The sequence below is a fragment of the Ixodes scapularis genome, unplaced genomic scaffold, assembly GCF_016920785.2.
Source record: "Ixodes scapularis isolate PalLabHiFi unplaced genomic scaffold, ASM1692078v2 ptg000044l_1__unscaffolded, whole genome shotgun sequence".
NCBI classification, from domain to species: domain Eukaryota; kingdom Metazoa; phylum Arthropoda; class Arachnida; order Ixodida; family Ixodidae; genus Ixodes; species Ixodes scapularis.
This window is the reverse complement of record NW_024609897.1, coordinates 767,063-779,644: the sequence shown is the minus strand read 5'-3', so window position 1 is coordinate 779,644 and position 12,582 is coordinate 767,063. Positions and strand designations below refer to the sequence as shown.

Sequence of the window (12,582 nt, the reverse complement as noted above, 5' to 3'; positions counted from 1 at the left end):
AAAAGCACAAAAGGACTCTTTTCCTCCCGGTATCTAGCGCGGCTGCACAAGAAGTGCACTAAACACAAAAGTCGAATTAGTTGCATTGTTTTATGCAAAAAAGTCACCTTTTCGCCTACAATGTGTGAAGAAGCGAAAGCGATAGGTGAAGCACGGTCGCGCAAAGCGGGTCGAACGGTGCCGTCACGTAACAGGGGACGGAGATGCGACGTGATTAATTCTCATAGCTGTTGTGATTTGCGTCGGGGATACCACTGACAAACGCCACAAGTGCATGGTGGTTCGTGAAGTAGTGGGTAAGCGTGGTGAAACTTCCTAAAACTATCCAACATTTCGCGTAGAAACTGGATACTTGCAAAGTGGGATTTCGGTTATTCCGTGCGTCCGTGCGCGGCGTGCTCTCAACGCGGGTTGAGACGGCGTTGCGGCGTGGCGTGGACGGCACAATGAACGCGAAGCTGAAAAAGGGACGCTCTACAAACGTCTGTGTGCGGCGTTCCAGCATATCTTAATTTACCCGTTGGGTTTGTCTTAAACATTGGAGATTGATCTGAGGAGAGCAGCTGGTTCGCAGTGACGTCACTTGGGTGGAGACGGACGTTACCTTACACTCCGCGGTTACATTCCTGGATATGAGACGTTCGCCGACCTCGCGATCCCTGAATGTGTTACTGCTTATGTTATCTTTCCTACTTTTTGTTTTGTCTAAACGAGCTGTTTTGTGAGCAAAATATATTGTAAATCTGTTATTTACATCGTTTTCCTTTCGGAAATATGTATTACAACTTCGGGGTAGCGGGAATTGGGAAGTGACGTAAACGAAGAAACAGAGATGCAAGAACAAAGAGGCGTGTATTTCAATCCTTCGCGGATCGCGGAGTCCCCATTAGCGTATCCTTAATCGTAAGCAATCACTCGGTGCTATTTTTAAATCAATATTTGCTTAAAAAGTGGGATGGGCGATGACTCGGGTATCGACGTTGACTCGGGATATTACGGTACATTAATCTGCATGAAAGTTTTGATTACAGCTCTGAATTTTCCTGTCAGGTGAGCATACTGGAATTGATTAACTGAGTGAAAAACGATCTGATTCTGAGAATATTCAAAAATAAGTGTAATTTATAATGCAGGAAAATTGTTTTACAGAGTTATGAGTCTTCCTCTAAGGCCCTCAAGGTGCACGAAACATTTATCAATATGTTGACTTTTGTAGCGTTCGTAGTTAAGTAACATTCACACATTTAGCGAATGAACATTAATTCCGGTCACTTGAAAAGCCATAGGTGGAGCACATAGTGATATTCGTACAATAAATCATAATCCTCATTAAATAATTAAAGTTTTCTCGTAGTTATGGTAACCTACCTACCATTAACCAGCACCAGAACTTCTCTACCAGTTTACGGAAAAAGTCCTTGTTCAGAACGTATAAGAATATTCCCTGACAGGGTACGTTTGATGAGAACCAAAATTAGCTCTCGTCGAATCCATCTAGTGGAGGCCAGTAGAATCTTTTGTGGGTACGGACGTCTCTTGGGATGTTTATTCTACCCTGCCAATTATTTTGTTATCTTCCACAGCCCAAGGTCGATGGCTATGAGGCAATTAGCAATGCAATGTGTTGCTTACGCAGTCGGATAAAAATAAAATATTCTAGCGTCTCTTTTTTCCAGCAAAGCGCAACCAGTGCCGTCACTCCACTCCACGGAGAGACGCGGAAGTATAAAAGCACGTACACGTTATTCCGACCTGGCCCTTCGCTGAGAGTGTCCCCGAATTTGGATTTCCAAGGCTGTTGCTGTCTGCGTTCTGTGCTGGCCAAAAAACGCACACGTAAGCAGATCCTAGTGCACAGACAACCTAAGAATCGCAGGGCCTAACTTATTATGTTAAGGCGTGATGCTTTGTTCTACGGAAGTTTTACCGGATGACACCGCCACAGGATTGGCTGGGAAGCAATATTTAGATGCAAGTGACTCGCTCCTTTGTTGGTAAACAAACAGTCAAATATAAGGTAGTCGTGGTATTGGAAGCAACAAGTTAGGTGTAAATCGTGAGATGATATTGTTTGGCTCGCCATACACATGGTGTTTTTTGTCAAGGTTCTGTTCAAAGTCACCCTGAGAGTGCTCTTTCAGTCTTCCGCTACAGCTCTCACCTGAGACTAGACAATTAAAACGATTCTTCGTACAGAAGTGAAAATGAGTACGTGGCACGCATAAAAATATTCCACGTCATATATTGTGCGCATTAGGTTTATCGTTAAAGCACTCGCGGGTTCTATAATATGTACATCCACAACTGTTCCTGATGATGTGACTATCACCATACGCGTAGCTCGACGATATAAACGCTGCGCATCTGTGCGCGTCAGACAGATGTGCCCCAGTTACGACGGGCACGACTGGTGTAGCGGTGTGTTCCACACTGGTGAAGAAGGTGCTTAGAGCCAGGGTGGAGTACGTTCGTCTGAGCTCTTTCGTTTATATCGGTAAAAATCGCCATTATCCGAAGACAACACCACTCCTTAACTCTCTTTCGTATTGTATTGAAATTTTGGTGTGCATAAATTTATATACCTGTAATAACCAGGAATGGCAATTTCGTGAATTAACAATTATGACCTTGGTGATTATGTCTTTCCGACAAAGTGAAAATTTAAGAAGAGCTCCTGTAAAATCATCGCTTTCGCGTCTAAACAAAACACAATCAATAATATTCTACTCTTAATCATGTTCTTCATTTTTTGAAGGAGTGTGTTATCATATGTCATTTTTACACCTTTAGAAATAACCACCAAAAAAAAATGACCGCAAGGATTATAAACCGAGTCATACACTCATCCCTCCCGGATTTCGACGTTGGAGACAGCTACGCTTCCCAATTTATAGAGGAGAGATTGAAGAAATTTTCGACCAAGGCAGTTCTTGTGAGTACAGCTTTATATATATTTATTACAATGTGATTAAGAAGCGTATAATTGTGATGATACAAGGATCGAATTCTCTCCTGTTGTCTTGGTGATGCAAGACTTTTTGATTTCATCTGGTTTTTATTACACTTCCGATTATTGTGCAATGAGCGGATTTTAAATATGTACCTAGTGCGTTGCACCGATATAAATACCACAACGTTAAGAATAATAGTTTCCAGCGTCTTCCTACGTGACATTGATGAGGAAACATGCGTGGTCGAAAAATACATGATGCCTCCCCGCACTACGAATGTATCTCCTCGTCCATAGACTAGTCACATACATACCGGTGACATCGTGCACCGTTACCTTAGTGGTACTCTTAAATTAATTAAAAGTATTGCAGAAGGGTTTGGATTTGGGCTAGTTGGTTGAACATGTTTAGGGGTTAAAAGTGCTAAAAACGACGGACGAGTAGGAGAGACACACACCGCAGGGCGCTACTTGCAACTGAGTTGCAAGTAGCGCACTGTGGTGTGTGTCTTTCCTACTCGTCCGTCGTTTTTTAGCGCTTTTAACCCCTAAACATAGTCAAAAGTACGCTGACACGCATTACAAAAGTAAAGATTTAATGGGCAAAAAATAAATAACTTAGTGTGACGATAGGTACAGAAATTAAGAAACGCATTAGTGACTAACGGGTGTTTGAGAAAACACCCGTTAGTCTGGTCGTGTCCCACATCTGCTACGGAGCTGGTCACTACCAGCTAATCAAAACAGATTGGCGCAAGCTTGAAGCCCTCAACCTTAAGGCCATAAGTCTGTTCACCGGTCTCACGAAGTTCACCCCGAGCGGCGAGCTTCGGCAGCAAGCCCAAATGAACTCCCTGCGAGACATAATTCTCGGCTAGGCAACCGTGCCACCATGAACGTCTGCAGCATTCTCAACAAGGTCGGGACATCCTCATGCCGCTCCCCGACGCCAAGTTGGAGCTGCCGCCGCTGCAGCCGGACCTCCCACACTGGGAAGACCTGGCAGACATCCCAAACATCAGACCCCTTTTTCGCAAGAGAAATTCCCAAACCTTCGCTAGGGTCACCACAGCCCACGAGAAGATGATCGGAACCTGGAAGGACCCGCTGCACACCAGACTGGTCGCCTACACGGACGCTGCAGCGGACGACGGTCCTGCGGGGCCTCCGTGCTCTGCGGCGGTCGTCGTCCCCGAGCTATCCATCTCCAGGTCTCGTGAACGCCAATCCAGAACCACAATTAAGGGAGGGTAACTTGAAGACGTCAGCATGGCACACGAGACCCCTGTTCACGAACACACCGACATTCGCCTTTGCGAACCGGGCGTCTTTCAAAACTCGCAGGATGCACTAAAAGTGTGCAAGAAAGTCCGCAACCCGAGCCGCAAGGCAAATCGCATCAAAAGTCTCATTGCGAGCTTTCTTCAGCAGGGCATAGAACGAAAATCCTTTCGATCCCCGGCCACGCCCGCACCAAGGAAAACAAAGAAGGTCACGACCTGTGCAGTGTTCGTGCGAGGGGACAAACAGGATTGACGAGAGGAGCTCGGCGAGTGGCGAGGTGGAATGACTTTATTCCATGACGGAGCGAGTGAGAAGAACGCGCGGCCGGCAGGCATGCGTAACTTATAGCATGTTATCAGAGAGGGAAAGGGTAGGCAGAGGAGGAGCGATCAAAAGAAAAAGGGGGCGCGTCATACGTGCTGAAACGCGCGTAATACAACATAACACTCCTCGGGCCTAAATAAGTTTGTTCTACACTCAACAATAGGCTAGGGCGCGTAGCGGGCCAGTGGTCTTCGTTGGCGAGAAGGGTATCGCCGATCCTCTTGCTGAGCTGGTTCCGCTGGTTGTGGTCGAGCAGGAGCCACTTCTTGTGGTGCTGGAGTCTGGCAGGCCTCTGGTACCTCGGATTCCCTGAAAGGTCCAAGTGGCGTGGAGACGTCTCTTCCGGTGGCACCCAAACAATGTGGTCCTTGCGTCGCACCCACTGAAACACACCTCGCGGCGTGGTTACGTACAACTTGTAGAATACCGGCCCGGTTTGGGCTAAAATCTTGGCTCTAAACCACCTGTCATCACGTCGAAAATTTCGGACCCGCACACTGTCGCCTACCGAGAACCGTTTACCGAGCCGACCCTTTGAACGCCGTTTTAGCGTCTGGGTAAACTGCCTTACAGAAACAGTTTCCCTGGTTGAAGGCTTGACAACATCTAGCCGTGTGCGGAGACGTCTGCCAAGCAATAGGGCGGCTGGCGCTTCCCCGGTTGTGGTGTGCGGAGTGTTCCGGTAAGCCAAAAGAAAGCCCGCCAGTGCCTCGTCCACTGGGAGGGCAGGATCCTTGCGCAGTGCGACCTTTAAAGACTGGACAAAACGTTCCGCTTGGCCATTACTACTTGGATGGTACGGTGCCGTGCGAATATGACGTGTACCGATCCTGCGCATGTGGCTTGCAAATTCAGCAGACGTTAATTGTGGTCCATTATCTGACACGAGCGTTTCTGGGAATCCAAAACGACAAAATAGTTCGTGCAAAGAGTTTATGGTTCGTTCGGTAGTTGTCTGCTTCATTGTGAAGACTTCCGGCCATTTCGAATGAACATCCAGAACAACAAACAGCATGACACCTCTATACGATCCCGCAAAATCCACGTGGACTAGCTCCCAGGGACAAGTGGGCCACGCCCACGGGTGTAGCGGAGCAGGGCAAGGCAAATTACGCTGCAGCTGGCAAGGCTGGCATGCGCCTACCTGTCGCTCGATGTCCTGATCAATGGTCGGCCACCACACGCAGCTTGGTGCCAGCTCCTTTGTCCTGACAACTCCGGGGTGTCCTTGGTGCAACTCCTCGAGCATGAAGGACTGCAAACTTCGCGGAATGACGATACGGGTATTAAGCATTAGGCACCCATGTTCCAATGAGAACTCGCAGCGCCTGTAGAAAAAAGGCTTTAGATCGTCACTCGCCGCGCGATTCGGCCAACCGTTCGCCACGTACTGCACGATCTGCTTCAACCCCGGGTCCCTGTTTGTCTCGCGAGCCAAGTCACGGTGGTTAACCTGTAGCGTACTGAAGCGTAGTAAGAAGAAACATTCTTCTGACGGCTCTTCGCTATCGCCGTTTTGACCTTGAAGAGGCAGGCGTGATAAGCAATCTGAATCGGCATTTTCCTTTGATGACTTGTATTTTAGCGTAAACGTGTACGCGGAAAGGAGAACTGCCCAACGCTGTAGTCTGGCTGCTGCTAGGGTAGGGATGCCGGTCTTCAGTCCCAGGATGGTCTGCAAGGGCTTATGGTCCGTTACAAGAACAAAACTGCGCCCATATATGTAGTAATGAAATCGTTTTACACCAAATACCAGTCCTAACGCTTCCTTTTCTATTTGGCTGTAGACTTCTTCCGCTTTAGTCAAAGTCCGCGACGCGTAAGCAATTGGACGACACTGCCCATCTGGAGCGACGTGAGACAGGACCGCGCCGACGCCTTACGCTGAGGCGTCGCCGGACAGCTGCAACGGTGCTCCAGGATCGTAATGAGTCTGCACCGGCGGAGAGGACAGCAGCCTCTTCACTTCCTGGAACGCAAATTCACATTTGTCGTTCCATGACCAGCGCACGTCGCCGCGCAAAAGTCGGTTGAGAGGTGCAACCCATAGAGTTATTATAATGTACGCTAGAGGTTCAACTGGCGCTAGTGTCTATGCGACTTCCGTGACGCAAATTGAAGCAGACAGCAACCAGTCTACTTTTCCAGTCTTCCTGTGTATTCCTATGGGAAAACGCGCGTGCATTTTGTCTCTTCGCCGGAAAATAACACGGAACACTTTGGTTATTTCGGTCGTACCGAATAGTATGTGTCTTAATTAACATTGTAAAAGTGTAATTGCTTTAGTTAGCGCATTTTTCTTCATCAGTGAGCGATGTTTAACTTCGCTACATTTCAGTCCCAAACGTGTGTTCCGCAGCAGGTGTGTAAAAACAAGCGACGATTCGAAGCAAAATTACAATCGAAAGGAATGTAGAGTGTGTTCAAGGCTCGCCAGCAATCCGGTGACGCTTATATATTGATAATATGCCAGTCCTGTCACTATATAAAAATGACCCCCGTCGTGCATGAGCGGATAAAAACATTCAAAACGTAGAGAATAAACTCCGTGGGCTATAAAAGTTGTCTCTTCGTATTGTTTTCTCTGCCGGGCAGCTTTTATCGGGCACTTGTTCTCAAAGATTTCGAGCGTGCGAGTGATATTTTGAACGTAGAACAAGCAGCTTCGCTCAGAGCAGAAAGAATAAAACGGTACTTACTTATTTAAAATAGGAATAGATTACGTGGCCTTCAATTATTTTTGATCGTATATGCACGTGTAGTTACTGATCCGGTGTTACTGCGTAGTTCTTGCCGTCTTTCTTAATTTCCAGATGTTATTCGTTCCACGCTGAAAAGCGCCGACGTCGTGTTCGCACTAAGAGTGTCCGACAGTGCACATAAATACACGTAGGAAGCTGTTTTAGCACCGTTTTTAATGCGATGAATTTGAAAGAAAAACGCCGTAACTGACCAATTATTTCGTCGGCCTGACTGAGAAATGTTCCAAGCTACCTAGAACGTACGAGTTATTCGGGATATTTGCTCTTATGATCGAGCGCAGAGAGAAAATGCACTTACTTTTTCCCATAGAAATGCATTACCGGAAGTCAATTTTGGACTGGTTGCTGTCTGCTTCAATTTGCGTCAGCACACTAGCGCCACTTGAACCTCTAGCGTACATTATAATAACTCTATGGTGCAACCACGCTGGCAAGGTTAAGAATAAATTTTCCGTAGAATTCACTAGTCCCACCAACGACTTCAACTGGTGCGTGTCAGCTGGCCTCGGCGCTTTCATTATAGCTTCGACCTTATGAGCGGCTGGCTGAGCGCCGCCTCGGCCTACGATATGCCCCATGTACTGCAGCTTATCCTTAAAAAATTCACACTTCGACAGTTTTACTTTGGCGCCTTTCTCAAATAAGCGTTACACACAGCCTCCAAATTCCAGAGATGTTCTTCGTCAGTTTTTCCTGCTACCATAATGTCATCGATGTAACAAGTGACTCCTTCGAGACCCTTCAAGGTATTGTCCATTATTCGCTGGAATATCGCCGGCGCGGACGCGATGTTAAACGGAAGGCGATTTACGACGTAGAGTCCCTTGTGAGTGTTCAAAGTTAGGTAACTCTTAGATGACTCAGCCATTTCTACCTGCTGGTATGCTCGGTTGAGGTCTAGCTTCGAGAACTTTTTTCCTCCGGCCAGGACAGCAAATAATTCTTCGAATTTAGGAAGCGGATAGCTCTCGGAGTCTAGGATAGGGTTTAGCGTGACTTTATAGTCGCCGCAAAGTCTAATAGAACCATCACGTTTAATGACTGGCACTACAGGTGTCGCAAACTGACTGCTGGCAACGGGAGAAATTATGCCTAATGTTTCAAGCGTATTAAGTTCGTCTTCTACGGCTGCACGTAATGCAAATGATACCGTTCTAGCCTTCAAAAATCTGGGTTTTTGATCGTTCTTGAAATAAAGACGGGCTTTCTCACCACTTATTTTGCCGAGCTCGTCGCTGAAAATATGCTTGAATCTTTGCAGAAGCCGCTCAAGTTCAGCTGGAGGCTTGTTCGGAATTGGCGAAGCGCGCGTGACGGCGTTGACGTCTTGAATGCGATCCCAGTCAAGCTGGACGTGTTGAAGCCACTCTCGTCCCAAAAGCGGTTGTCCGGTCTGCGGTACAACATAGAGTGGTAACAGTTTTTTTTTCATGCCGCTGCTTTCGACGTTGACACGTAGCACGCCGTTGGGCTTGATGACTTGTCCCGTGTATGTGCGCAGCCGAAGAGGTGTTTTCTCGAGGCGCAGACTTGGAAAAAGTCGCTTGTGGAGGCTGTTTGAAATAACCAATACAGCTGCCCCCGTGTCCAGTTCCATCGACAACGGAGTGCCTTGAACTTGAACTTCAACCATGATGGGCGTAGACCGAGCAGATGCTTTGACGCCGTTGAGAGGGAACTCATCTTGGGTTTCCAAGGACCGGACTGGAAAACGTTTCTTGGGCGACCTTGTCTTTGATTTGCACGCTCTCTCTATGTGTCCCTGACGGTGACACTTGTAACACGTTGCTTGTGCGTGTGGACACGTCGTGGCTTCGTTTTTGGGTGAACCGCAGCGAGAGCAATGTGCCGTTATCACCCTTGGTTTGGGCCCCGAGCTGCGCAGCTTGTTCAGTTCGGCGGCGCTCTCTGACCTTGAGTGAGTCGCTGATGCGTTCTTGACAGCTGCCTCGAGTGACAAAGCACGTTCAACGGCTTTTTGGAATGTGAGGTGCTTATCTTCACTGAACAAGTGCCGCTGGATATCTAATCGTCGGAGGCCGCTGACAAAGCAGTCTCGGAGTGACTCATCAAGAAAGTTTCCAAATTCGCACGTTTGCGCGAGTTGTCATATCTCGGCCACGAACTCTGAAGTGGATTAATCTTCCGTATGCGACCGTCAGTAAAATTTCGCTCTCTCGCCAATTACGGACGACTTGGGTGATAAATGGTTGCGCAGTAGTTGCCGCAATTCTTCAAAGGACTTTGACGACGGTGTTTCCGGAGCAGTCAAAGGGGAATTGTAGTAGACCGTTTCCGCAGCCCGCTAAGCACCCGGATAGCGCTCCGTAATCCGCCACAAGACCTCAAACTATGCAGATAAGGCTGGCGGCGCGCATGCGCAGCTGCGGTGTTTTCTTCGGGGATACCGTAGCGGAGGAGAAAAACGGTCTACTACAATTCCCTAAAGACTTGAGAAGGGCGTAAGTTTTCGGTCCGATCAAACTCACGAAGGCGTCTGCTTGCAGTTCTGCCGGAACTTTGTTGGCTCGTAGAAAAGACAACACGCGCTCTTCGTAGGAGAGCCAGTCACTACACTCTTAAAAAAAAAAGAGTCGCTATGACTCTCTTTGGGGGGTATTGGCGCGCCGCAGAATCGACTCCAGTTTGTAGAGTCCCTCGACTCTTTTTTTAAAAAGGGTCGCCACGACTCCCCGTGGGGGGTCTCTGCGCGCTACAGATTTGACTCCTCCACGACTCGTTTGTAGAGTCACTTGACTCTTATTTAAAAAAGAGTCCCGCGACTCTCATCACACTGGAGTCATGGTAGTGTATGGGCGACTCCAGGTGACGTAGTCAACTGCGACTCTTTAACGACTCTTATCCAACGAAGAAAAAGAGTCACACGACTCCATCCTGGTAATCCCCGTGACTCTCTAACAAGAGTTGTGAGGACCCTCCTTTTATGAAGAGTCCCCCGACTCCTATCGCAAAAGAGTCATGGGAGTGTATGGGCGACTCTCCGAAAGATAGTCAGTGCTGGCTCTCACTTTGTCTGGAGTATAGCAGCCCTAGTCAAGTATCAGTTTGTTGAACAAAGGGAGGCGTTGTGATCGCTAGGAGACTTCTTGTCGCCTGCGAGGTTCAACTTGAATTACTCTAAAACAAGGGTAGTAACATCAACTGTGTGAAAATATAAAAGTTGAAATGGGAATTTCGATTCCACCTAAAAGAAGCGGTAACATCAATTGTCTGCAAGTGTAAACGTCGAAATGCAGAACTGATATCTTACAATTTCCTGTAATGAAACATGGAAAAATGAACGATGGTGGCCTTAACGATGCTGAACTGAATGCTGCTCTAAAATTTATCATGAAACACAACAGAAGCTTTCAGGACAGCATTGTTTTGTTACATTGGAATTTGCACACAACAAAAAAAAAAGTAAAAGTTTTTTTTTTAATCGGCAGCTTAACTTTCTATTAGTTTGGTTATACTTATCATTTACAATAGGTTGTATATCTTTTTTGTCACATGTCTATACTATTGGCAAGAGCTGGTGTGAACGAGCATGTTCTGTTGCTTTATGCCTGCTTTGAGTGGGCAGGTGGGTGGCAATAAATTGCAGGAATCTTCAAATTTAACAATAAAGATAGCTGTTTTCTCTCAGCTCATATCACTGCCATTTGTGGAAATGAAACTTCATGAGTCCTACCATGCAGGCACTGCAAAACAAGCCACAAGTATTTAAAACAATTACTTTATTAGAAATTAATGTGATACATATTGGCTCAAAAGCCTGCTTCGGCTTATCACAGGGGTTTTATCACAAACACTAAACAAATAACATCATAAGAAATAATACTAATACACAAAAGTGGTATAACTATTAGACAAGAACGAAAATAAATTACAATGACAAGTTTTGTGAAGGCTTGCTTTGCCTGCTTGATGTTGAGGATTAAATTAGAATTAAAAAAAATTACAACAAGTTTCCTAAAAGCTTTGTTTGCCTACTTGCTGTTTTTTCAAAGCTTTGTTTTTCTTTTTGCAGTTTCTTCTTCTATGGTTTGAATCCTCATATCAACAGATGCACAAAAAAAAAATCTAACAGAAGTTTAGATACACAATGGAACACACAAACCTTTGTATTATAGCTGGAATATTCACCAAATACATATGGAAAACATTAAAAGAGTAACCAATATTGGTAATTCTTTTTCCCTGTTCTAGGAATGTGCTTTAAGTGCTGTCACAACTTTCACAGCTCTTACCGAAATCTTTGTATTTTTTTTACCCATGAGGGTGCTCAAACACAAAAAGTGTGCTTCGTCGATTCCCCCCACATACTGACCTTTCTATGCTCAGTACATGGCTAATACCCGAGAGATTCCTGCTGAAAAGTCCAGGATGTCGATTGATAGGGCCTCGCAGACAACGCACATGCTGCCAGATGTCCATGGGTGCTTTCCAGTGAAAAGTAACGCCGGGTTCCCGAAAGTCTTTACCAGGTGGGTCCTGGGAAAAAAAAAGCCAATGATAAGAAATAAGTTCTGGAAGTCGGACGAAGTTGTAGGTGAGCAAAGTAAAATTGTCGAGGACATGTTAAGTGCCCGCAGTGTCATAGATGGAAAGTCCATGCAACAGGGTGAAGGCAAGTGAGGCAGACGCCCATTGCTGCCTTTCTATATTTTGCTTTCCCCAATTCTCACTTGATTGTGAAGCATTTTGTACGGTGGAACTAGTGCATCAGGGGGTCTACCAAATTTCTGATTTCAAATTCCTCGACTTTTCTAAAATTTCCCTTGACTATTTTGATAAAAACTTCCTGACCACTCCTGGGTCAAAGGATCATAATTCGGAAACATTATTCAGCATAGTCGTGCCCATGTGCAACCATCAAGCTTTGTTTCGTATCGCCGTTCCACTCTCAGTGGTCATTTTCCCTGATGAAGCCAACTTTTTGACGATTTCCCTGAGACTTTCAGGTTGGTAGACACCCTGATGATGTATCAGGTTACAGATGGACACCATAAAAATGCAGACTATTGCATTCAAAATTATTTTAGCCATCAGGAGGAACTTAAAATATTCCCATGGAGAGAGATAGAGAGTGGAGGGGCGGGGGAGGCTGCTGCTGCTATTGTCTGCTTTTTCTTTTAAAAGAATATCAATTTAAGGCTCAAAGGGAACGTAAATAATAAATCAGTAAGTGCACTGAGAGCACTTGAAGCACAAGGGGCACAGTCCCTACTGAGGAAAGAGGGGAGGATACCAAGTCTA

General features: G+C 46.2%; 1 protein-coding gene across 1 annotated transcript in view; it reads left to right on the top strand.

Moving 5' to 3' along the window:
* The first annotated feature begins 2,809 nt into the window (after positions 1 to 2,809).
* The window catches only part of LOC120846705 (4-coumarate--CoA ligase 1-like), an 89,419-nt gene continuing 79,646 nt past the window's right edge, over positions 2,810 to 12,582 (top strand). The window contains exon 1 of the mRNA XM_040218558.3: positions 2,810 to 2,932. Within this exon, the coding sequence (XP_040074492.1) occupies positions 2,810 to 2,932 (123 nt within the window). The remainder of the gene's footprint in view (positions 2,933 to 12,582) is intronic.